We start from the raw sequence: 26,603 nt of genomic DNA, 5'->3' as shown, positions 1-26,603 counted from the left end.
ACTAGTGCCTTATATATACACACGTCTACTAGTGCCTTATATACTTATACAGTGACACCAGAATAGAATGTGTTTCTTTATTTTGTTTCAAAATTATATATTATTAGTAATTTAATCACAGTTCAAATATTTCCTCAACACTTGAGGTAACTTGTATTAGCTAATAAGCTTCCTGCAGAGCCTGCTCAGATTTCTGGGTACAGGTTATACATTCTAACAATTGAACATGCAACACAGTGATTGTTTGATCAGTGCAGGATCTCATTTATATCTGCCCTAAACTGGTCACAGCAAAAGCTTTAAACATATTCAAATCTTTTTCAAGGTGTGTCCCCCTGGGAAACAAAACGTTATCTATATAGCATAATAACATCTGTAATTTATGAGGTACCTGTAATCAACCACTAAAGCTCTTGAGTCCCTCTGGGAGACTTAGGTATAGACTTAATTAAATTAACCCTAAATTAAAAGGGAGTGTACTGTGATTTTTTTAATGTTCTTTAATGTGTTTCCAATTATCCATTTTATTTGATGGGGTGTATTAAATTGTTTACACACAGCTCCTTTACCTTGATTTTGTAATTTGAAATAGCTATGGAAACAAGAAAAGAAAATAATGCTTCCAGTGGGGGTTGGACAGAGAGTTATTAAAATGCTTATTTTCCATTTTTTCTCTAATTCTAATTATTGGTCTCATTGTGTATAGAGAGATAAGATAAGGAAGATTTGTGTAAATATACAAAGACAAACTAATGAGGTCTGCTCTCCCTGTAAGCTCAGCCCATTTCATTGGGTTGTGGTGTAAAATGAGCTGATACAGATATTTCATATACAAAAATAAACCTAAATGAACAATTTTCCATACATTATAAAATCTGTAACTAGTTTTTTACAATTAAATGCTTTAGCTGAATCATGAAAGTTTAATTTTGACTTTAGTGTCCCTTTAAGGGGAAAGGGATTTTACAGTACAGTGTCCCTTTAAGATATCATGTTCTGTAGGATAAACACGGAGCTGCAGTTACTTACTGGAGGTGGCTGCTGCTGTATGCGTTGCGTGTTAGCACGGGGGTGGACGGCATGCTGCGGCCCCCATGAGATTTTCTCTCTGGAGTTTTATACGGGCTGCTGTGCGTGGAAGACGGATCTCTGTGGCAAGAGAAAAAGAAAAGAGAACATTAAATATCAAATATAGAAGAATCATTTCCTGAAAATAAGAGAACTGCTTGATTATATTACTATGAAACTTATTCTTAGGCTACATGGCCCAAAATGGTTTAGAATAAGCTTTCTGTAACGCTTAGTCTATGAAAGGTGCAAATATATTATGCTCTGCACTATAACTGCAACAATATTCTCTTGTATTATTGTTTAAAAAGATGGATATCGCCTTTACTACCCATTCCCCAGCTTTGCACAACCAACACTGTTATATTAATATACTTTATAAGCTTTAAACTTCTACATTTCTGCCTGTTTCTAAGCCGCTACAGACAGCCTCTTATCACATGCTTTTTTATTTGCTTTTCACATCAGGGGAAGCTAGTTCATGTGAGCCTCACAACCGCGGATTCTAACAACACAGCACTATTTGGCTTAATTGCAAGTAAATAGACAAAGTCATGTAATCAGGGGGCTGTCTGCAGAGGCTTAGATGCAAGGTAATCACAGAGGTAAAAAGTATATTAATATAACTGAGATAAGGAGCAGTCTGCAAAGGGTTAGGTACATGGTAATCACAGAGGTAAAAAGTATATTAATATGACTGAGATAAGGAGCAGTCTATGATTACCTTGTATCTAAGCCTCTGTAGACTGCTCCTTATCTCAGTCATATTAATATACTTTTTACCTCTATGATTACCTTGTATCTAAGCCTCTGTAGAGGTAAAAAGTATATTAATATAACTGAGATAAGGAGCAGTCTGCAGAGGCTTAGATACAGGGTAATCACAAAGGTAAAAAGTATATTAATATAACTGAGATAATGGGGCAGTCTGCAGAGACTTAGATACAGGGTAATCACAGAGGTAAAAAGTATATTAATATAACTGAGATAAGGGGGCAGTCTGCAGAGGCTTAGATACAAGGTAATCACAGAGGTAAAAAGTATATTAATATAACTGAGATAAGGGGCAGTCTGCAGAGGCTTAGGTACAGGGTAATCACAGATGTAAAAATTATATTAATATAACTGAGATAAGGAGCAGTCTACAGAGGCTTAGATACAAGGTAATCATAGAGGTAAAAAGTATATTAAATGGACACTAAACCCACATTTTTTATTTTGTGATTCAGATAGAGCAGCAATTTTAAGCATATTTCTAATTTACTCATATTATCAATTTTTCTTCGTTCTTGCTATCTTTATTTAAAAAGCAGGAATGTGATGCATAGGAGCCGGCCCATTTTTGGTTGAGAACCTGGGTTATGCTTGCTTATTGGTGGGTAAATGTAAGCCTCCAATAAGCAAGCACTATCCATGGTGCTGAACAAAAAAATGGGCTGGCTGCTAAGATTTACATTACTGCTTTTAAAATAAAGAGAACAAAGAAAAATTGATATTAGGAATAAATTAGAAATTTGCTTAAAATTCTGAATCACGAAAGAAAAAATTTGGGTTCAGTGTCCCTTTAATATAACTGTGCTTTCTGTGCAAAACTGTGGAATGGGTAATAAAGGGATTATCTATGTTTTAAAACAATTAAAAAATTGAGTTGACTGTCTCTTTCAATAGGTAAAATCTGTTTACATTTAAACTAGCAGAAAATGCTTTCTTATGCACAATGGATACTGCAGTATCACTGTTCACTGGCTGATAGGGACAACACCCTCTTTTAGACTGAGAAAATCAAATCATACCATGTACTTGTTAAAGGCACATGAAAAACCCAACAATTCAGTATGGTTTATGTAGGTGGGCTCAAGAGCGTGCACGCGACTAGAGCACTATATAGCAGCAGTTTTGCAACAATGCTTTTAACAGTAGTATGCACTGCTCCCATATAGTGCTCCAGTCATGCAACCTACCTAAGTATTCTCTTAAACAAAGAGTACCAAAAGAACAAAGTCAATTTGATAATAGAAATAAATTGGAAACTTTTTTAAAGTTGTATTCTCTAGCAGAATTATGAAAGAATTTGTGGTTTTATGTCCCTTTAAGTGTGATCATAAATTATCACAAATATTTAAATATTTTGCCTAAAACATAGAAACCCCTCAAGCTACTCTTGGTGGACAGAAACGGAAGTGGCTAAGCAGACACAGCTTGATGCGGTTCTACCAGGCTCGTGCACATATGGGAAACAGCCACATGTACTATACCTTGACAGGCGCAGGTCTGAAAACTGATCATTGAGGGAGGATTTTCTGGAAAGAGATTTGGGCAGTCGGAATTTGGGAGAATTCTGTGTGGAGCCCAATATCTGTCCGTGCAGATAAAGTGAGTCATCTGGTGACAAAGCAGAGATGGGTGATAAGAATGAACAAATACATAAATAGTGTGATGAGGTTCATCTACCTGTTGTGCGAGCTGTAGTATTTACTGAGCTAAGAATACTACTGAAGTATTCAGCTAGGACACAAAAGCACTCAGCAGATTACGGCCACGTCTAAATAAATTGTATTAAAGGAACTTATTTTAGGCACGAGCAAATTGATAAGTGTTTGCAGTGCAAATAAAGGACACGCCTTACATAAAGGACATTGTGCGATAGTGTTAAAAAAGAACTAAAGAAACGTCCCAAACATATATATTTTTTTTAACCTTAGCTTTTGTAAAATATGGTTGATAAATCGTTTGTTTGTCGACTGGCAGGTAGTCACAGTTCAGTATAATTGCAGCACTTCCTGTATTTGACACAAGTGGTGACATTGCCCTCACATCAGATCACAGCAGCACAAATCTGTTAGCTCTGCATTTGCTTAAGCAGTAAATATGTCCTAAAGGTGCGCTGGATGCAGGTGTGTGTATAACAAATAATCATTTAATAATAAGACTTACCATCATCCAGCGTGGTGGTATCAGACAGGGAACTACTCTCTGACGGAATAATGTCATCTGAAATTCAACAACAAATGTATTATTAGTAAACTACACAAGAAGACTGCAGATAGTGCTGTGATCATTACAAAATACAATGATTATAAATAGAACATTTACACAGTGATTAATAGGCAAGAGGAGGTTGTATATGAAATTAATGTGTGAGTAGATTATACAGGACTCCTGCTTATTACAATTCTAACAGGGGTCAAAATTCTACATTTTGATTACAAAGCAAATTGACACTGGTATTACACAGACATAACTTGATCTTTACATACTGAGCACTGCAGAGATCAATGTACCGAGATGTGGTAAAATGAACTGATTCAGGACTGTCCCCAGAAATCTGGGACAGTTAAAATATTTGCTTTTATCTCTTTAAGTGCTGTATTTAGATGGTTTAATAAACGGTTAATTTAGTGTATCTCAACGTTTTATGTGAAAACAAAAAGTATAATTGTATGGATTTAGTCAATTTATATGAATTTAATTTCTGATTGTAGCATCTGTTTAGTTTTGCAGCACTGCAGTGGTCACGAACGCACATATATACATACACTAAGCCTGCAGTACTATAGGGCAGTGGTCACTAACGCACATATATACATACACTAAGCCTGCAGTACTATAGGGCAGTGGTCACTAACACACATATATACATACACTAAGCACTGCAGTACTATAGGGCAGTGGTCACTAATGCACATATATACATACACTAAGCCTGCAGTACTATAGGGCAGTGGTCACTAACACACATTTATACATACACTAAGCACTGCAGTACTATAGGGCAGTGGTCACTAACGCACATATATACATACACTAAGCACTGCAGTACTATAGGGCAGTGGTCACTAACGCACATATATACATACACTAAGCCTGCAGTACTATAGGGCAGTGGTCACTAACGCACATATATACATACACTAAGCACTGCAGTACTATAGGGCAGTGGTCACTAACGCACATATATACATACACTAAGCCTGCAGTACTATAGGGCAGTGGTCACTAACGCACATATATACATACACTAAGCCTGCAGTACTATAGGGCAGTGGTCACTAACGCACATATATACATACACTAAGCACTGCAGTACTATAGGGCAGTGGTCACTAACGCACATATATACATACACTAAGCCTGCAGTACTATAGGGCAGTAGTCACTAACGCACATATATACATACACTAAGCCTGCAGTACTATAGGGCAGTGGTCACTAACGCACATATATACATACACTAAGCCTGCAGTACTATAGGGCAGTGGTCACTAACACACATATACTGTACACATACACTAAGCACTGCAGTACTATAGGGCAGTGGTCACTAACGCACATATATACATACACTAAGCCTGCAGTACTATAGGGCAGTGGTCACTAAAGCACATATATACATACACTAAGCCTGCAGTACTATAGGGCAGTGGTCACTAACGCACATATATACATACACTAAGCCTGCAGTACTATAGGGTAGTGGTCACTAACGCACATATATACATACACTAGCACTGCAGTACTATAGGGCAGTAGTCACTAACGCACATATATAACATACACTAAGCCTGCAGTACTATAGGGCAGTGGTCACGAACGCACATATATACATACACTAAGCCTGCAGTACTATAGGGCAGTGGTCACTAACGCACATATATACATACACTAAGCCTGAAGTACTATAGGGCAGTGGTCACTAATGCACATATATACATACACTAAGCACTGCAGTACTATAGGGCAGTGGTCACTAACGCACATATATACATACACTAAGCCTGCAGTACTATAGGGCAGTGGTCACTAACGCACATATATACATACACTAAGCACTGCAGTACTATAGGGCAGTGGTCACTAACGCACATATATACATACAGTAAGCCTGCAGTACTATAGGGCAGTGGTCACTAACGCACATATATACATATACTAAGCCTGCAGTACTATAGGGCAGTGGTCACTAACGCACATATATACATATACTAAGCCTGCAGCACTATAGGGCAGTGGTCACTAACGCACATATATACATACACTATGCCTGCAGTACTATAGGGCAGTGGTCACTAACGCACATATATACATACACTAAGCCTGCAGTACTATAGGGCAGTGGTCACTAACGCACATATATACATACACTAAGCCTGCAGTACTATAGGGCAGTGGTCACTAACGCACATATATACATACACTAAGCACTGCAGTACTATAGGGCAGTGGTCACTAACGCACATATATACATACACTAAGCCTGCAGTACTATAGGGCAGTAGTCACTAACGCACATATATACATACACTAAGCCTGCAGTACTATAGGGCAGTGGTCACTAACGCACATATATACATACACTAAGCCTGCAGTACTATAGGGCAGTGGTCACTAACACACATATACTGTACACATACACTAAGCACTGCAGTACTATAGGGCAGTGGTCACTAACGCACATATATACATACACTAAGCCTGCAGTACTATAGGGCAGTGGTCACTAACGCACATATATACATACACTAAGCCTGCAGTACTATAGGGCAGTGGTCACTAACGCACATATATACATACACTAAGCCTGCAGTACTATAGGGTAGTGGTCACTAACGCACATATATACATACACTAAGCACTGCAGTACTATAGGGCAGTAGTCACTAACGCACATATATACATACACTAAGCCTGCAGTACTATAGGGCAGTGGTCACTAACGCACATATATACATACACTAAGCCTGCAGTACTATAGGGCAGTGGTCACTAACGCACATATATACATACACTAAGCCTGCAGTACTATAGGGCAGTGGTCACTAACGCACATATATACATACACTAAGCACTGCAGTACTATAGGGCAGTGGTCACTAACGCACATATATACATACACTAAGCCTGCAGTACTATAGGGCAGTAGTCACTAACGCACATATATACATACACTAAGCCTGCAGTACTATAGGGCAGTGGTCACTAACGCACATATATACATACACTAAGCCTGCAGTACTATAGGGCAGTGGTCACTAACACACATATACTGTACACATACACTAAGCACTGCAGTACTATAGGGCAGTGGTCACTAACGCACATATATACATACACTAAGCCTGCAGTACTATAGGGCAGTGGTCACTAACGCACATATATACATACACTAAGCCTGCAGTACTATAGGGCAGTGGTCACTAACGCACATATATACATACACTAAGCCTGCAGTACTATAGGGCAGTGGTCACTAACGCACATATATACATACACTAAGCACTGCAGTACTATAGGGCAGTAGTCACTAACGCACATATATACATACACTAAGCACTGCAGTACTATAGGGCAGTGGTCATTAACGCACATATATACATACACTAAGCCTGCAGTACTATAGGGCAGTGGTCACTAATGCACATATATACATACACTAAGCACTGCAGTACTATAGGGCAGTGGTCACTAACGCACATATATACATACACTAAGCCTGCAGTACTATAGGGCAGTGGTCACTAACGCACATATATACATACACTAAGCACTGCAGTACTATAGGGCAGTAGTCACTAACGCACATATATACATACAGTAAGCCTGCAGTACTATAGGGCAGTGGTCACTAACGCACATATATACATACACTAAGCCTGCAGTACTATAGGGCAGTGGTCACTAACGCACATATATACATATACTAAGCCTGCAGTACTATAGGGCAGTGGTCACTAACGCACATATATACATATACTAAGCCTGCAGCACTATAGGGCAGTGGTCACTAACGCACATATATACATACACTATGCCTGCAGTACTATAGGGCAGTGGTCACTAACGCACATATATACATACACTAAGCCTGCAGTACTATAGGGCAGTGGTCACTAACGCACATATATACATACACTAAGCACTGCAGTACTATAGGGCAGTGGTCACTAACGCACATATATACATACACTAAGCCTGCAGTACTATAGGGCAGTGGTCACTAACGCACATATATACATACACTAAGCCTGCAGTACTATAGGGCAGTGTTCACTAACGCACATATATACATACACTAAGCACTGCAGTACTATAGGGCAGTGGTCACTAACGCACATATATACATACACTAAGCCTGCAGTACTATAGGGCAGTGGTCACTAACGCACATATATACATACACTAAGCCTGCAGTACTATAGGGCAGTGGTCACTAACGCACATATATACATACACTAAGCACTGCAGTACTATAGGGCAGTGGTCACTAACGCACATATATACATACATACACTAAGCCTACAGTACTATAGGGCAGTGGTCACTAATGCACATATATACATACACTAAGCCTACAGTACTATAGGGCAGTGGTCACTAATACACATATATACATACACTAAGCATGCAGTACTATAGGGCAGTGGTCACTAATACACATATATACATACACTAAGCATGCAGTACTATAGGGCAGTGGTCACTAATGCACATATATACATACACTAAGCCTACAGTACTATAGGGCAGTGGTCACTAATACACATATATACATACACTAAGCATGCAGTACTATAGGGCAGTGGTCACTAATACACATATATACATACACTAAGCATGCAGTACTATAGGGCAGTGGTCACTAACGCACATATATACATACACTAAGCACTGCAGTACTATAGGGCAGTGGTCACTAACGCACATATATACATACACTAAGCCTGCAGTACTATAGGGCAGTGGTCACTAACACACATATATACATACACTAAGCACTGCAGTACTATAGGGCAGTGGTCACTAACACACAAATATACATACACTAAGCCTGCAGTACTACAGGGCAGTGGTCACTAATGCACATATATACATACACTAAGCCTGCAGTACTATAGGGCAGTGGTCACTAACGCACATATATACATACACTAAGCACTGCAGTACTATAGGGCAGTGGTCACTAACGCACATATATACATACACTAAGCACTGCAGCACTATAGGGCAGTGGTCACTAACGCACATATATACATACACTAAGCATGCAGTACTATAGGGCAGTGGTCACTAACGCACATATATACATACAGTAAGCCTGCAGTACTATAGGGCAGTGGTCACTAACGCACATATATACATACACTAAGCACTGCAGTACTATAGGGCAGTGGTCACTAACGCACATATATACATACACTAAGCACTGCAGTACTATAGGGCAGTGGTCACTAACGCACATATATACATACACTAAGCACTGCAGCACTATAGGGCAGTGGTCACTAACGCACATATATACATACACTAAGCCTGCAGTACTATAGGGCAGTGGTCACTAACGCACATATATACATACACTAAGCACTGCAGTACTATAGGGCAGTGGTCACTAACGCACATATATACATACAGTAAGCCTGCAGTACTATAGGGCAGTGGTCACTAACGCACATATATACATACACTAAGCACTGCAGTACTATAGGGCAGTGGTCACTAACACACATATATACATACACTAAGCCTGCAGTACTATAGGGCAGTGGTCACTAACGCACATACATACATACATACACTAAGCACTGCAGTACTATAGGGCAGTGGTCACTAACGCACATATATACATACACTAAGCACTGCAGTACTATAGGGCAGTGGTCACTAACGCACATATATACATACACTAAGCCTGCAGTACTATAGGGCAGTGGTCACTAACGCACATATATACATACACTAAGCACTGCAGTACTATAGAGCAGTGGTCACTAACGCACATATATACATACACTAAGCCTGCAGTACTATATGGCAGTGGTCATTAACGCACATATATACATACACTAAGCACTGCAGTACTATAGGGCAGTGGTCACAAACGCACATATATACATACACTAAGCACTGCAGTACTATAGGGCAGTGGTCACTAACGCACATATATACATACACTAAGCCTGCAGTACTATAGGGCAGTGGTCACTAACGCACATATATACATACACTAAGCACTGCAGTACTATAGGGCAGTGGTCACTAACGCACATATATACATACACTAAGCACTGCAGTACTATAGGGCAGTGGTCACTAACGCACATATATACATACACTAAGCACTGCAGCACTATAGGGCAGTGGTCACTAACGCACATATATACATACACTAAGCCTGCAGTACTATAGAGCAGTGGTCACTAACGCACATATATACATACACTAAGCCTGCAGTACTATAGGGCAGTGGTCACTAACACATATATATACATACACTAAGCCTGCAGTACTATAGGGCAGTGGTCACTAACGCACATATATACATACACTAAGCACTGCAGTACTATAGGGCAGTGGTCACTAACGCACATATATACATACACTAAGCACTGCAGTACTATAGGGCAGTGGTCACTAACGCACATATATACATACACTAAGCACTGCAGTACTATAGGGCAGTGGTCACTAACGCACATATATACATACACTAAGCACTGCAGTACTATAGGGCAGTGGTCACTAACGCACATATATACATACACTAAGCATGCAGTACTATAGGGCAGTGGTCACTAACGCACATATATACATACACTAAGCCTGCAGTACTATAGGGCAGTGGTCACTAACGCACATATATAAATACACTAAGCCTGCAGTACTATATGGCAGTGGTCACTAACACACATATATACATACACTAAGCCTGCAGTACTATAGGGCAGTAGTCACTAACGCACATATATACATACACTAAGCACTGCAGTACTATAGGGCAGTAGTCACTAACGCACATATATACATACACTAAGCACTGCAGTACTATAGGGCAGTGGTCACTAACGCACATATATACATACACTAAGCCTGCAGTACTATAGGGCAGTGGTCACTAATGCACATATATACATACACTAAGCCTGCAGTACTATAGGGCAGTGGTCACTAACGCACATATATACATACACTAAGCCTGCAGTACTATAGGGCAGTGGTCACTAACGCACATATATACATACACTAAGCACTGCAGCACTATAGGGCAGTGGTCACTAACGCACATATATACATACACTAAGCCTGCAGTACTATAGGGCAGTGGTCACTAACGCACATATATACATACACTAAGCCTGCAGTACTATAGGGCAGTGGTCACTAACACACATATATACATACACTAAGCCTGCAGTACTATAGGGCAGTGGTCACTAACGCACATATATACATACACTAAGCACTGCAGTACTATCGGGCAGTGGTCACTAACGCACATATATACATACACTAAGCACTGCAGTACTATAGGGCAGTGGTCACTAACGCACATATATACATACACTAAGCCTGCAGTGCTATAGGGCAGTGGTCACTAACACACATATATACATACACTAAGCCTGCAGTACTATAGGGCAGTGGTCACTAACGCACATATATACATACACTAAGCCTGCAGTACTATAGGGCAGTGGTCACTAACGCACATATATACATACACTAAGCACTGCAGTACTATAGGGCAGTGGTCACTAATGCACATATATACATACACTAAGCACTGCAGTACTATAGGGCAGTGGTCACTAACGCACATATATACATACACTAAGCCTGCAGTACTATAGGGCAGTGGTCACTAACGCACATATATACATACACTAAGCCTACAGTACTATAGGGCAGTGGTCACTAACACACATATATACATACACTAAGCCTGCAGTACTATAGACCAGTGGTCACTAACGCACATATATACATACACTAAGCACTGCAGTACTATAGGGCAGTGGTCACTAATGCACATATATACATACACTAAGCCTGCAGTACTATAGGGCAGTGGTCACTAACACACATATATACATACACTAAGCCTGAAGTACTATAGAGCAGTGGTCACTAACGCACATATATACATACCCTAAGCACTGCAGTACTATAGGGCAGTAGTCACTAACGCACATATATACATACACTAAGCATGCAGTACTATAGGGCAGTGGTCACTAACGCACATATATACATACAGTAAGCCTGCAGTACTATAGGGCAGTTGTCACTAACGCACATATATACATACACTAAGCACTGCAGTACTATAGGGCAGTGGTCACTAACGCACATATATACATACACTAAGCACTGCAGTACTATAGGGCAGTGGTCACTAACGCACCATATATACATACACTAAGCACTGCAGCACTATAGGGCAGTGGTCACTAACGCACATATATACATACACTAAGCCTGCAGTACTATAGGGCAGTGGTCACTAACGCACATATATACATACACTAAGCACTGCAGTACTATAGGGCAGTGGTCACTAACGCACATATATACATACAGTAAGCCTGCAGTACTATAGGGCAGTGGTCACTAACGCACATATATACATACACTAAGCACTGCAGTACTATAGGGCAGTGGTCACTAACGCACATATATACATACACTAAGCCTGCAGTACTATAGGGCAGTGGTCACTAACGCACATACATACATACATACACTAAGCACTGCAGTACTATAGGGCAGTGGTCACTAACGCACATATATACATACACTAAGCACTGCAGTACTATAGGGCAGTGGTCACTAACGCACATATATACATACACTAAGCCTGCAGTACTATAGGGCAGTGGTCACTAACGCACATATATACATACACTAAGCACTGCAGTACTATAGAGCAGTGGTCACTAACGCACATATATACATACACTAAGCCTGCAGTACTATATGGCAGTGGTCATTAACGCACATATATACATACACTAAGCACTGCAGTACTATAGGGCAGTGGTCACAAACGCACATATATACATACACTAAGCACTGAAGTACTATAGGGCAGTGGTCACTAACGCACATATATACATACACTAAGCCTGCAGTACTATAGGGCAGTGGTCACTAACGCACATATATACATACACTAAGCACTGCAGTACTATAGGGCAGTGGTCACTAACGCACATATATACATACACTAAGCACTGCAGTACTATAGGGCAGTGGTCACTACGCACATATATACATACACTAAGCACTGCAGTACTATAGGGCAGTGGTCACTAACGCACATATATACATACACTAAGCCTGCAGTACTATAGAGCAGTGGTCACTAACGCACATATATACATACACTAAGCCTGCAGTACTATAGGGCAGTGGTCACTAACACATATATATACATACACTAAGCCTGCAGTACTATAGGGCAGTGGTCACTAACGCACATATATACATACACTAAGCACTGCAGTACTATAGGGCAGTGGTCACTAACGCACATATATACATACACTAAGCACTGCAGTACTATAGGGCAGTGGTCACTAACGCACATATATACATACACTAAGCACTGCAGTACTATAGGGCAGTGGTCACTAACGCACATATATACATACACTAAGCACTGCAGTACTAAAGGGCAAGTGGTCACTAACGCACATATATACATACACTAAGCATGCAGTACTATAGGGCAGTGGTCACTAACGCACATATATACATACACTAAGCCTGCAGTACTATAGGGCAGTGGTCACTAACGCACATATATAAATACACTAAGCCTGCAGTACTATATGGCAGTGGTCACTAACACACATATATACATACACTAAGCCTGCAGTACTATAGGGCAGTAGTCACTAACGCACATATATACATACACTAAGCACTGCAGTACTATAGGGCAGTAGTCACTAAACGCACATATATACATACACTAAGCACTGCAGTACTATAGGGCAGTGGTCACTAACGCACATATATACATACACTAAGCCTGCAGTACTATAGGGCAGTGGTCACTAATGCACATATATACATACACTAAGCCTGCAGTACTATAGGGCAGTGGTCACTAACGCACATATATACATACACTAAGCCTGCAGTACTATAGGGCAGTGGTCACTAACGCACATATATACATACACTAAGCACTGCAGCACTATAGGGCAGTGGTCACTAACGCACATATATACATACACTAAGCCTGCAGTACTATAGGGCAGTGGTCACTAACGCACATATATACATACACTAAGCCTGCAGTACTATAGGGCAGTGGTCACTAACACACATATATACATACACTAAGCCTGCAGTACTATAGGGCAGTGGTCACTAACGCACATATATACATACACTAAGCACTGCAGTACTATCGGGCAGTGGTCACTAACGCACATATATACATACACTAAGCACTGCAGTACTATAGGGCAGTGGTCACTAACGCACATATATACATACACTAAGCCTGCAGTGCTATAGGGCAGTGGTCACTAACACACATATATACATACACTAAGCCTGCAGTACTATAGGGCAGTGGTCACTAACGCACATATATACATACACTAAGCCTGCAGTACTATAGGGCAGTGGTCACTAACGCACATATATACATACACTAAGCACTGCAGTACTATAGGGCAGTGGTCACTAACGCACATATATACATACACTAAGCACTGCAGTACTATAGGGCAGTGGTCACTAACGCACATATATACATACACTAAGCCTGCAGTACTATAGGGCAGTGGTCACTAACGCACATATATACATACACTAAGCCTACAGTACTATAGGGCAGTGGTCACTAACACACATATATACATACACTAAGCCTGCAGTACTATAGACCAGTGGTCACTAACGCACATATATACATACACTAAGCACTGCAGTACTATAGGGCAGTGGTCACTAATGCACATATATACATACACTAAGCCTGCAGTACTATAGGGCAGTGGTCACTAACACACATATATACATACACTAAGCCTGAAGTACTATAGAGCAGTGGTCACTAACGCACATATATACATACCCTAAGCACTGCAGTACTATAGGGCAGTGGTCACTAACGCACATATATACATACACTAAGCACTGCAGTACTATAGGGCAGTGGTCACTAACGCACATATATACATACACTAAGCCTGCAGTACTATAGGGCAGTGGTCACTAACGCACATATATATATACACTAAGCCTACAGTACTATAGGGCAGTGGTCACTAACACACATATATACATACACTAAGCCTGCAGTACTATAGGGCAGTGGTCACTAACGCACATATATACATACACTAAGCCTGCAGTACTATAGGGCAGTGGTCACTAACGCACATATATACATACACTAAGCCTGCAGTACTATAGAGCAGTGGTCACTAACGCACATATATACATACACTAAGCACTGCAGTACTATAGGGCAGTGGTCACTAATGCACATATATACATACACTAAGCCTACCTTGAATTATCAGAGATGCCCTCTTTGTAGGGTCCTTCCCACTCCGGACTCTGAATTCGTTGATTGTGCTTTCCAGTTCCTGCAGTATTTTAATGGCGTCGCTATAGTCTTGTTTTCTTTTCCTCTTGACGTTTTTGCCCAGGTCTGACTCTGTGGCTAATCTTTTGGTGGCTTCTACCAGTTGTTGCTGGATGAGGAATTTTCTTTCCAGTTCTTGTAGTGCAGGATCCTAAATAATCATTTTTATCATGAAAGAATGCTTACACACTAACTAAATATGTACAATATGGCAACGTCATACAAATAGGTAGGCTCAGGAGCGTGTACTCAGTATGCTCTTATGGAAAAAGCAGAAAAAAGGTACGTTTGTAAATAAAAAATAAATAAATGTTTAATTGTACATTATCTGAATAATACATGTTTCATTTTAGCTTAAATGCCTCTTTAAAAGTCTTCTTAAATGTTTTTATTTTGTGCCCTGTCAGCCCATCAGCAGAGAGGAAACAGGGCAGTTAATGATAACCAGTATATACCATCATGAGTACAAAGATAAACTCCTAGAAGGAAATGAGTTACAACTAAATGGTTTAGAAACCAACGTCATTACTGATCATTACTTAGGACATAACCTTGTGCGGTACAGCTCAGCCAGAGTATTGTCTGCCCAAAAATGGTGTGGGAATTATAGCCAGCATAATATTATATTAGCTTTTCCTATTATATGAGGAAAGCCTGGTATCATGTTATCTTTAGCAGGGGTATATTCTAGCCTAGGTTAATTAGGGATGTGCCTAGGGCAGCAGAATTATTTGGGGCAAGAAAATGAAGGGATAGTTGTAAGGCATGATGGTGAGGCATCTCCAAATGTTTTATTGCAAATCAATGATCCCTGTTTATCTAGTAGAGGTAACATGACTGCTCTATGTGTCCCTGGCTACCAGTTATAGAATAAATCTATATATGAGCTAAAATTGTCTAGGGCTGCACAAAAACTAAATACACCACTGATCTAGAGTCAAAATAAACTTTCAGTGTAAAACAGCTCCAGCCACCAGGGTAAACACGTAGTCTTGTGTTTTACAAACACTCTGGCCAGATTACTAATGGAGCGGTAACAGTTATGTGTGAGTGATATGGGTTTATCGCGGGTGTTCGTGCGTATTACAAGTTGAAAGTAAACGCGATCGGTTGAGTGCAAAAATTCAAAAAAGTTGAGGTCTCAGGCTTCAAAAGGTTTTAACATAGAGATACATATAAATGTCTAAATATGTATGTATGTATGTATGTATGTATGTATGTATGTATATATGTTTGTTTATATGTGTGTACATATGTATTTATATGTTTATATATGTATTTACAGAGATATATACACATAAATACATATGTACATATTGTAGCCCTTTGCAGTTAAGTAGATGAAAACCTGTAAAAACATATTTATGCAATATTCATATTTAATAAGTATTATACTGTGTATTTACTGTAAATATTTTACATGTTCACATGAGAATGGTCTATGTATTTATAAATAGATATTCCTATGTATATCTGTATATATCTATACCTATATATAATCATGCATACATACATAGGTATAAATATATATTTGTGCAAAAAAACATGAGATATATACGGAAATATGTATTTTTGAATAAATAGAACATTTTCTGTTATGTGAAGAACATTGGAATGTGAAATATTTACAGTATTTTCATGTCGGGTTGAGATTATGCAATCGTGTTTGCGCACAAGTATGGTGATTTCCCCCCCACTTTTGTTGGCTACTAAGTTGGTTTGAGAAAGTGATGTCTCAGGAGAATACAAAAATATTGTAACCAGCTTACGTCCTGCTAAAAAACAACATTATAACCCTGAACATGACATTTGTGCCAAGTCAAACACTCTATTATACAGCTTTACCCACCTCTTCATTCTGCAGAATAAAGTCATCCAGTTTAAATGTGGTGCCCATTCGTCTTCGGACAGGTGGTGGTTTTTCACCAGCGTTTAGAGGATATTCAGCTGGCAGTTTGCCTATCAGTTCCTGGGGGGGGGGGGGGGAAACAACACAGATTAGTGCATCCTCAGATTGATGCAAAAACACATAATAAAAAAATCTGCTTGCACTCAACAAAGATTACAGCATAAATAAAGAAAGACTATAGCATATATAAAGAAAGACTATAGCATATATAAAGAAAGACTATAGCATATATAAAGAAAGATTACAGCATATATAAAGAAAGATTACAGCATATATAAAGAAAGACTACAGCATATATAAAGAAAGATTACAGCATATATAAAGAAAGACTACAGCATATATAAAGAAAGACTACAGCATATATAAAGAAAGACTACAGCATATATAAAGAAAGATTACAGCATATATAAAGAAAGATTACAGCATATATAAAGAAAGATTACAGCATATATAAAGAAAGACTATAGCATATATAAAGAAAGATTACAGCATATATAAAGAAAGATTACAGCATATATAAAGAAAGATTACAGCATATATAAAGAAAGATTATAGCATATATAAAGAAAGACCATAGCATATACTGTATAAAGAAAGACTATAGCATATATAAAGAAAGACGGTCACCAAGCCAAAATTATTGTGCGCTGCTGGCAATAGTTGTCTTCGTTTACCAGAGTTCAATTTTATGTTTCTTAACTTATATTGATGTTTTACTGTTCATCTCCCCTTGTTCAACCTGTTTTATTTTTTATGATATTGTAGCAGTGCCCTCTGGTTCTGGATACACATCAACCTGTCTGAATCTTATTACATTGTTTCTTTAAAGAGACATACGCTAGGATTTACCATCACTAAAAAGCAAGTGGAGTTTAAGTGATTAAACCTATAAAAAAGGTGCTAAACTCACCGTGACTGTGCCGTTGCACAGCGATAAACTCCGGCTGCCCGTGGCACATCGCTCTTCTACCAATGAGGTACCGCTTGCACCTCTAAACCAATAGCCATGCATGCGTACAGAAACATGTCCATTGACACGCATGGCTATTGGTTCAGAGGTACAAACATTACCTCATTGGAGGAGAGACATGTGCCATGGGCGGTCGGAGTCGCTGAGTTTAGCGCTGCGCAACGGCACAGAAAGGGTGAGTTTAGCGCTGCGCAACGGCACAGAAAGGGTGAGTTTAGCGCTGTGCAATGGCACAGAAAGGGTGAGTTTATTAGTTTAGCGCTGTGAAACGGCACAGAAAGGGTGAGTTTAGTGCTGTGCAACGGCACAGAAAGGGTGAGTTTAGTGCTGTGAAACGGCACAGAAAGGGTGAGTTTAGTGCTGTGAAACGGCACAGAAAGGGTGAGTTTAGTGCTGTGAAACGGCACAGAAAGGGTGAGTTTAGTGCTGTGAAACGGCACAGAAAGGGTGAGTTTAGTGCTGTGAAACGGCACAGAAAGGGTGAGTTTAGTGCTGTGAAACGGCACAGAAAGGGTGAGTTTATGCAACGGCACAGAAAGGGTGAGTTTAGCAATGTGAAACGGCACAGAAAGGGTGAGTTTAGCGCTGTGCAACGGCACAGAGAGAGTGAGTTTATGAGTTTAGCCCTGTGCAATGGAACAGAAAGGGTGAGTTTAGTGCTGTGCAACAGCACAGAAAGGGTGAGTTTAGTGCTGTGCAACGGCACAGAAAGGGTGAGTTTAGCACTGTGCAACGGCACAGAAAGGGTGAGTTTAGCACTGTGCAACGGCACAGAAAGGGTGAGTTTAACGCTGTGCAACGGCACAGAAAGGGTGAGTTTAGCGCTGTGCAACGGCACAGAAAGGGTGAGTTTAGCGCTGGGCAACGGCACAGAAAGGGTGAGTTTAGCGCTGTGCAACGGCACAGAAAGGGTGAGTTTAGCGCTGTGCAACGGCACAGAAAGGGTGAGTTTAGCGCTGTGCAACGGCACAGAAAGGGTGAGTTTAGCGCTGTGCAACAACACAGTCAGGGTGATAAGGACTCCAACACAGTTGGATGTTAATGACGAGGCCCATAAAAGGAAAATATATATATATTTTTAATGAGATCACTGTTCTGAAGAAGAAGAAAAAAGAACCCCCCCCCCCCAATTTATATTAAAATACCCATTTAGATGCAACAAAGAATGAAATTCCTTTGGCAATCTTCTACAGTCCTCTGTCAGACAAGGGGTTAAACACAGCGCAAACATTATGAACAAATCAGAAGACACATTGCTAGAGTGCGAGACCGTGTTACATACAGCCTCTCGCCAACAAGGGGTTAAACAGAGCGATGCCTGTAATACATTGTATTATACACAACGAGGTCTGTAACACACTGTATTATACACAGCGAGGTCTATAACACACTGTACTATACACAGCGAGGCCTGTAATACACTGTATTATACACAGCGAGGCCTGTAATACACTGTATTATACACAGCGAGGCCTGTAATACACTGTATTATACACAGCGAGGCCTGTAATACACTGTATTATACACAGCGAGGCCTGTAATACACTGTATTATACACAGCGAGGTCTGTAACACACTTTACTATACACAGCAAGGTCTGTAATACACTGTATTATACACAGCGAGGCCTGAAACACACTGTATTATACACAGTGAGGTCTGTAATACACTGTACTATGCACAGCGATGCCTGTAACACACTGTACTATACACAGCGAGGTCTGTAACACACTGTATTATACACAGCGAGGTCTGTAACACACTGTATTATACACAGCGAGGTCTGTAACACACTGCATTATATACAGCGAGGTCTGTAACACACTGTATTATACACAGCGAGGTCTGTAATACACTGTATTATACACAGCGAGGTCTGTAACACACTGTATTTTACACAGCGAGGTCTGTAACACACTGTATTATACACAACGAGGTCTGTAATACACTGTATTATACACAGCGAGGTCTGTAACACACTGTATTATACACAGCGAGGCCTGTAATACACTGTATTATACACAGCGAGGCCTGTAATACACTGTATTATACACAGCGAGGTCTGTAACACACTTTACTATACACAGCAAGGTCTGTAATACACTGTATTATACACAGCGAGGCCTGAAACACACTGTATTATACACAGTGAGGTCTGTAATACACTGTACTATGCACAGCGATGCCTGTAACACACTGTACTATACACAGCGAGGTCTGTAACACACTGTATTATACACAACGAGGTCTGTAATACACTGTATTATACACAGCGAGGTCTGTAACACACTGTATTATACACAACGAGGTCTGTAATACACTGTATTATACACAGCGAGGTCTGTAATACACTGTATTATACACAACGAGGTCTGTAATACACTGTATTATACACAGCGAGGTCTGTAACACACTGTATTATACACAACGAGGTCTGTAATACACTGTATTATACACAGCGAGGTCTGTAACACACTGTATTATACACAGCGAGGCCTGTAATACACTGTATTATACACAGCGAGGCCTGTAATACACTGTATTATACACAGCGAGGTCAGTAACACACTTTACTATACACAGCAAGGTCTGTAATACACTGTATTATACACAGCGAGGTCTGTAACACACTGTATTTTACACAGCGAGGTCTGTAACACACTGTACTATACACAGCGAGGTCTGTAACACACTGTATTATACACAGCGAGGTCTGTAACACACTGTATTATACACAGCGAGGTCTGTAATACACTGTATTATACACAGCGAGGTCTGTAACACACTGTATTATACACAGCGAGGCCTGTAACACACTGTATTATACACAGCGAGGTCTGTAACACACTGCATTATATACAGCGAGGTCTGTAACACACTGTATTATACACAACGAGGTCTGTAATACACTGTATTATACACAGCGAGGCCTGAAACACACTGTATTATACACAGTGAGGTCTGTAATACACTGTACTATGCACAGCGAGGCCTGTAACACACTGTACTATACACAGCGAGGTCTGTAACACACTGTATTATACACAGCGAGGTCTGTAACACACTGTATTATACACAGCGAGGTCTGTAACACACTGCATTATATACAGCGAGGTCTGTAACACACTGTATTATACACAGCGAGGTCTGTAACACACTGTATTATACACAGCGAGGTCTGTAACACACTGTATTATACACAGCGAGGTCTGTAACACACTGCATTATATACAGCGAGGTCTGTAACACACTGTATTATACACAACGAGGTCTGTAATACACTGTATTATACACAGCAAGGTCTGTAACACACTGTATTATACACAGCGAGGCCGTGTTACTTACAGCTTCTCGCAGACAAATCTTCTTCAATTCGTCAATTTTTTTCAGTAGAATATCTTGCAACGCCTTCTCTTTTTTCTTTAATTCAAGGATTTTTTCTGCTTTTTGCTCATCACTGACTTCTGACTCTTGGGAACCTGTTATGAGAAATGTGTTGTAATTGGATTTGTCAGATCTTCGTTAGAATAAGGAACTTGCTATAACATATGGGCTTTGTCAGATCTTCATTACAATAAGGAACTTGCTATAACATATGGGCTTTGTCAACAAAATAGTTTGGGGAAATATTTTTATTTAGGGTTTTAATTGTATACTCTATTTAAATAATGCATAATAGTTAAAAACAAGGTTAAACACAGAGTAGAAGGCTGCTTGAGTTCCACAGAGCACTGCAGGCCTCGAGCAGAAACTGCAGCTGATCCAGTCAGTAGCTTTAGTCAGCGTGACTAGCGCTGCTGTGCTGATTGGATCAGCAGCAGTTTCTGCTCAGGACCTGCAGTGCTCTGAGGGTGCAGAGCAGAGCAGTACTTCTAAAATCATAGGAAAATGAAATTACTTTTGGATAGAAGTTAAATGTATATACATGTAAATCTATTTGTTTATGCACGTAGAAAAAGCAGAAAGAAAACATTCATTTATTCTGCAATGTATTTGTATTCATTTTCATCATTTATTCATCCAATCAGAATAAATGTTTCGATTTAACCCAAACCTGTTTACTACATATTTAAATGTATGACAATGTGCTCTTGCATATAATACTGTCTTATTTTTATCACCTCACAAGAAATTTATCCTGGTGGCAAAATTAATTTAACCGACATTAAAGTCAAAGCTAAAGATTAATGATTCAAACTGAGTATGCAATTAAAAACAACTTATTTTACTTTATCAAATTTGCTTTGTTTTTTTGCTATTCTTTGTTGAAGAGTAAAGCTAGGCAGGCTGATAGGAGCTTAGGAGCGTGCATGTGTCTTTAATGGTCTTTGGCAGCAGTATTTGCGATAATGTTTAACATTGCTTTAAACATTGTTGTAAAAACTGCTGCCAGATGGCTAAAGACACGTGCATGCTCCTGAGCTCACCTTGCATTACTTTTTAATAAAGGACACCAAGTCTTTAAAAATCTCGTGCTCTATCTAATCCATTTATGTTTAATTTTGACTTCTGTCCCTTTAAATAATATTTAATACAGGTTTCAATATTTCTATAAGAAATCTAGCTACAAATGTATCAGTTTATTAGGTAGTAATAAAGACCAATGATTAAATAACGCAGTACCTGACGATATCAAGCTGCCATTGCTGGCCATAATCAGTGGGTTCTTCCCATCTACCAGCTTACAAACCCGAGACGTTCCGGTGTCTGTCAGATCCACTGCTATGTCGTCCATACTTTTTGCTGTGGGAATTTTTGCCTGTGGAAGAACAATAAATAAATCACATGAAGCTAAGCAATGGATTTCCTATGAGAATGAGACATTCCATAAAATAATAAATATGCCCATATTTTATTAAGTGAGATCTTTTTATTTTTACTCCAGAAAACCTAATCTATTAAATGAAATGTATGTCTTAATATTTTGTGTATATATATATATATATATATATATATATATATTACACTTTATTAGGTACACCTATTAAATTGCTTGGTAACACAAATTGCTAATCAGCCAATCACATGGTAGCAACTCAATGCATTTAGACATGGTAAAGACGACTTGCTAAAGTTCAAACCAAGCATCAGAATGGGGATTTAAGTGACTTTGAGCGTGGCATGGTTATTGGTGCCAGACGGGCTGGTCTGAGTATTTAAAAAAACTGCTGATCTACTGGGATTTTCACGCAAAACCGTCTGTAGGGTTTACAGAGAATGGCCCGAAAAAGAGAAAATATCCAGTAAACGGCAGATGTGTGTCCGAAAATTCCATGTTGATGTCAGAGGAGAATGGGCAGACTGGTTCTTGATGATAGAAAGGCAACAGTAACTCAAATAACCACTCGTTACAACCAAGGTATGCAGAATACATCTCTGAACGCACAACATGTCGAACCTTGATGCAGATGGGCTACAGCAGCAAAAGACCAGACCGGGTGCCACTCCTGTCAGCTAAGAACAGGAAACTGAGGCTCACCAAACTTGGACAATAGAAGATTGGAAAAACGTTGCCTGGTCTGGTGAGTCCCGATTACATCTGCGACATTCAGATGGTAGGGTCAGAATTTGGCGTAAACAACATGAAAGCTTGGATCCATCCTGCCTTGTTATCAACGGTTCAGGCTTCTGATGGCTACTTCCAGCAGGATAATGTAATTCCCCCTGTATTTGTTTGTTAAATTTTGTCTGGTGTCTCATATTGTACTGTACTTTTATCTTTGTTACCCATGGACAGCGCTGTGGAATCTGTTGGCGCTTTATAAATAAAGAATAATAATAATGTCACAAAGCTCAAATCAACTCAAACTGGTTTCTTGAACATGAAAATGAGTTCACTGTACTCCAATGGCCTCCACAGTCAGTCACTAGATCTCAATCCAATAGAGCACCTTTGGGGATGTGGCGGAACGGGAGATTTGCATCATGGATCTGCAGCCGACAAATCTGCAGCAACTGCGTGATGCTATCATGTCAATATGGACCAAAATGTCTTGTTGAATCTATGCCATGAAGAATTAAAGCAGTTCGGAAGGCAAAAGGGGTCCAACCTGGTACTAGCATGGTGTACCTAATAAAGTGACCGGTGAGTGTGTGTGTGTGTATGTATATATATATATATATATATATATATATATAAATATGTGTATGTATGTGTATATATATATATATATATATATATATATATATATATAAATATATATATATGTGTGTGTGTGTGTGTATGTATATATATGTGTGTGTGTATGTATGTATGTATGTGTGTATGTATGTATGTATATATGTATATATATATATGTGTGTGTGTAAAAACATTTGCACATTTGAATATTTTTTGAATTTCTCTATTATATATATTTAAATTTATATTTGATATATTTACACGTAACTCAGAAGCAGAAAGAGTAAATCTAACCCTTTTAAAATGAAATTCCTTAAGTAAAAAGAACAAATAATATTTTAAAATGCAACAAACGGTAATTATAACAACTCCCCTACTACCACAGTGAGATAAAACAAGTTCCTTGGAAGCTGGCTATACTAAGAAGGTAAAAACAAAACACCACAAAGGTATTTGCTGCATTCTTGTAAACGGCATGCTGAGGAATTCCTTTTAACAATCCTTTCAGAATCTTTCAAAATGTCAAAAAGATCTGCAGAGACATTATTCAAAGGTAGAAATAAAAGGGCGACAGCAGATGCTCGGTATGAACTCACTTTGCTCTGCTTTCTGTCCAGGTAGAATTGATGTTGACTTATTGCCATCACCCAGATGGATTTGATCAGAGAATTGTTTGCATACCACGTTTGTACTACGAGGCCGCTCTGTCCAAAGGTTCGTCTGGATACAGATATTCTGCAAATTCAGAGAAAACATGAGATGAAGAAGTGCACAAAAGTAAACACTAATGGTTTCAAATTGTAATTTAATGACTAAAAGAATAAATACATATTAAAAAGGGACACTGGGTGCTGATATTATAGTGTCTACTTGATTTAGTTTATTGTTTAGAAAGATAGATAATACTTTTACTATCTATTCCTCAGCTTTGCACAACCGACATTGTAATATGAATATACTTTATAACCCCTAAGATTGCCTGTTTCTAAGCCCCTTCAGGCCACCTCTTATCTCAGTGCTTTTTTAAAGCTTTTTACAATCTTGCATCACAGCCAGACAGTGCCAGTTCATGTGTGCCATATAGACAGCATTGTGCTAATTAGTATGAGAGAGTGTCTATAAATTGCAGTGTTTTCTGAGGATACATTTCCAGGTGTCCTCTGTATTTAAAAAACAAAACTTACCTGCGCGGATCGTGAACTTCAACTGCAAACTTTTTGTCCCTGAAGTACAGATTCTCTAGCTGCTTCCACTGAAATAACTGCAGGAAAGAAAGAAAGGATTAAACTAGAATTAATCTGAATTATTATTGGTTTAATGCGACACACAATTCAGAGTCGAATGCGTTGCAACCACAGGGAATCTTTTAGTGCAATTAAAGAGCTAAATCAAACCCAGGACAAGCAGGCAGCACTATTTACTAGCAAAATAAAACTGTGAAATACGCACAGTAAACAGATTGTACTAACTGCACTGAATGCCAGTACACCGCCTTCTTATCAGCATAAAAAAGCCATTTGCCAGAACATCTGCACTTGCCCAAACCTGAATGAACAATGTGTTTCCCAAGTTAAAAACTGTTTTCTTCAGCAGAGGCACGAAAACAGCAAACGGTTGTTTGTGTACAGCGTTTTATACCCCAGACAAATTCCTGATACCCTCTGCAAACTGGCACTGATTTCACAGAACAGTTTTACACCTGTGGGTATATGAACGTGTGCACAAGGCGAGACGCATGAGATTCTTATCAAGTCTCCTAATACTGAATATTTATAGATAACACCATATTTAAAGGACTATAAATAAACCAACGTGTAGGGAGCTCAGTGTAAGATCAGATGCGACATACAGTATATATATCACTGTAAGCTACGTAAATCAGGGAGATATAGGGGACTAAAGCTATTAGGGTCCTAAGTCATCACACCTGGAGACAGTGCAAGAAACATGACTCTACATTAAAGGGAAATGTAATATAAAATGCCTCATTATGCCCAGTAAAACAAAGCTCAGATATCATTTAATTATTTCTGAAAATTGTGGATTTTCTAGTACTAAAAAGTGAAAGAGCACAAGGCAGACTTCACAAACCTAACCCTGTTACATATATCTCCCTAATATACGGATTGTTATCTTTCTGCTGATGTTA

The 26,603-nt window shown here is 39.3% G+C and overlaps 1 protein-coding gene across 1 annotated transcript in view; it reads right to left on the bottom strand.

Moving 5' to 3' along the window:
- FRMD4B (FERM domain containing 4B) overlaps positions 1 to 26,603 on the bottom strand; it is a 707,344-nt gene that overhangs the window by 15,691 nt on the left and 665,050 nt on the right. Inside the window, exons 12-20 of the mRNA XM_053720679.1 lie at positions 25,639 to 25,715; positions 25,051 to 25,189; positions 22,957 to 23,092; positions 21,679 to 21,812; positions 17,304 to 17,423; positions 15,377 to 15,605; positions 4,003 to 4,059; positions 3,324 to 3,450; positions 1,030 to 1,149 (exon numbers count right to left, since the gene is read on the bottom strand). Coding sequence (XP_053576654.1) covers positions 1,030 to 1,149; positions 3,324 to 3,450; positions 4,003 to 4,059; positions 15,377 to 15,605; positions 17,304 to 17,423; positions 21,679 to 21,812; positions 22,957 to 23,092; positions 25,051 to 25,189; positions 25,639 to 25,715 — 1,139 coding nt within the window. The remainder of the gene's footprint in view (positions 1 to 1,029; positions 1,150 to 3,323; positions 3,451 to 4,002; positions 4,060 to 15,376; positions 15,606 to 17,303; positions 17,424 to 21,678; positions 21,813 to 22,956; positions 23,093 to 25,050; positions 25,190 to 25,638; positions 25,716 to 26,603) is intronic.

The sequence above is a fragment of the Bombina bombina genome, chromosome 7 (assembly GCF_027579735.1).
Source record: "Bombina bombina isolate aBomBom1 chromosome 7, aBomBom1.pri, whole genome shotgun sequence".
NCBI classification, from domain to species: Eukaryota; Metazoa; Chordata; class Amphibia; order Anura; family Bombinatoridae; genus Bombina; species Bombina bombina.
This window is presented reverse-complemented; position numbering and strand designations above follow the sequence as displayed.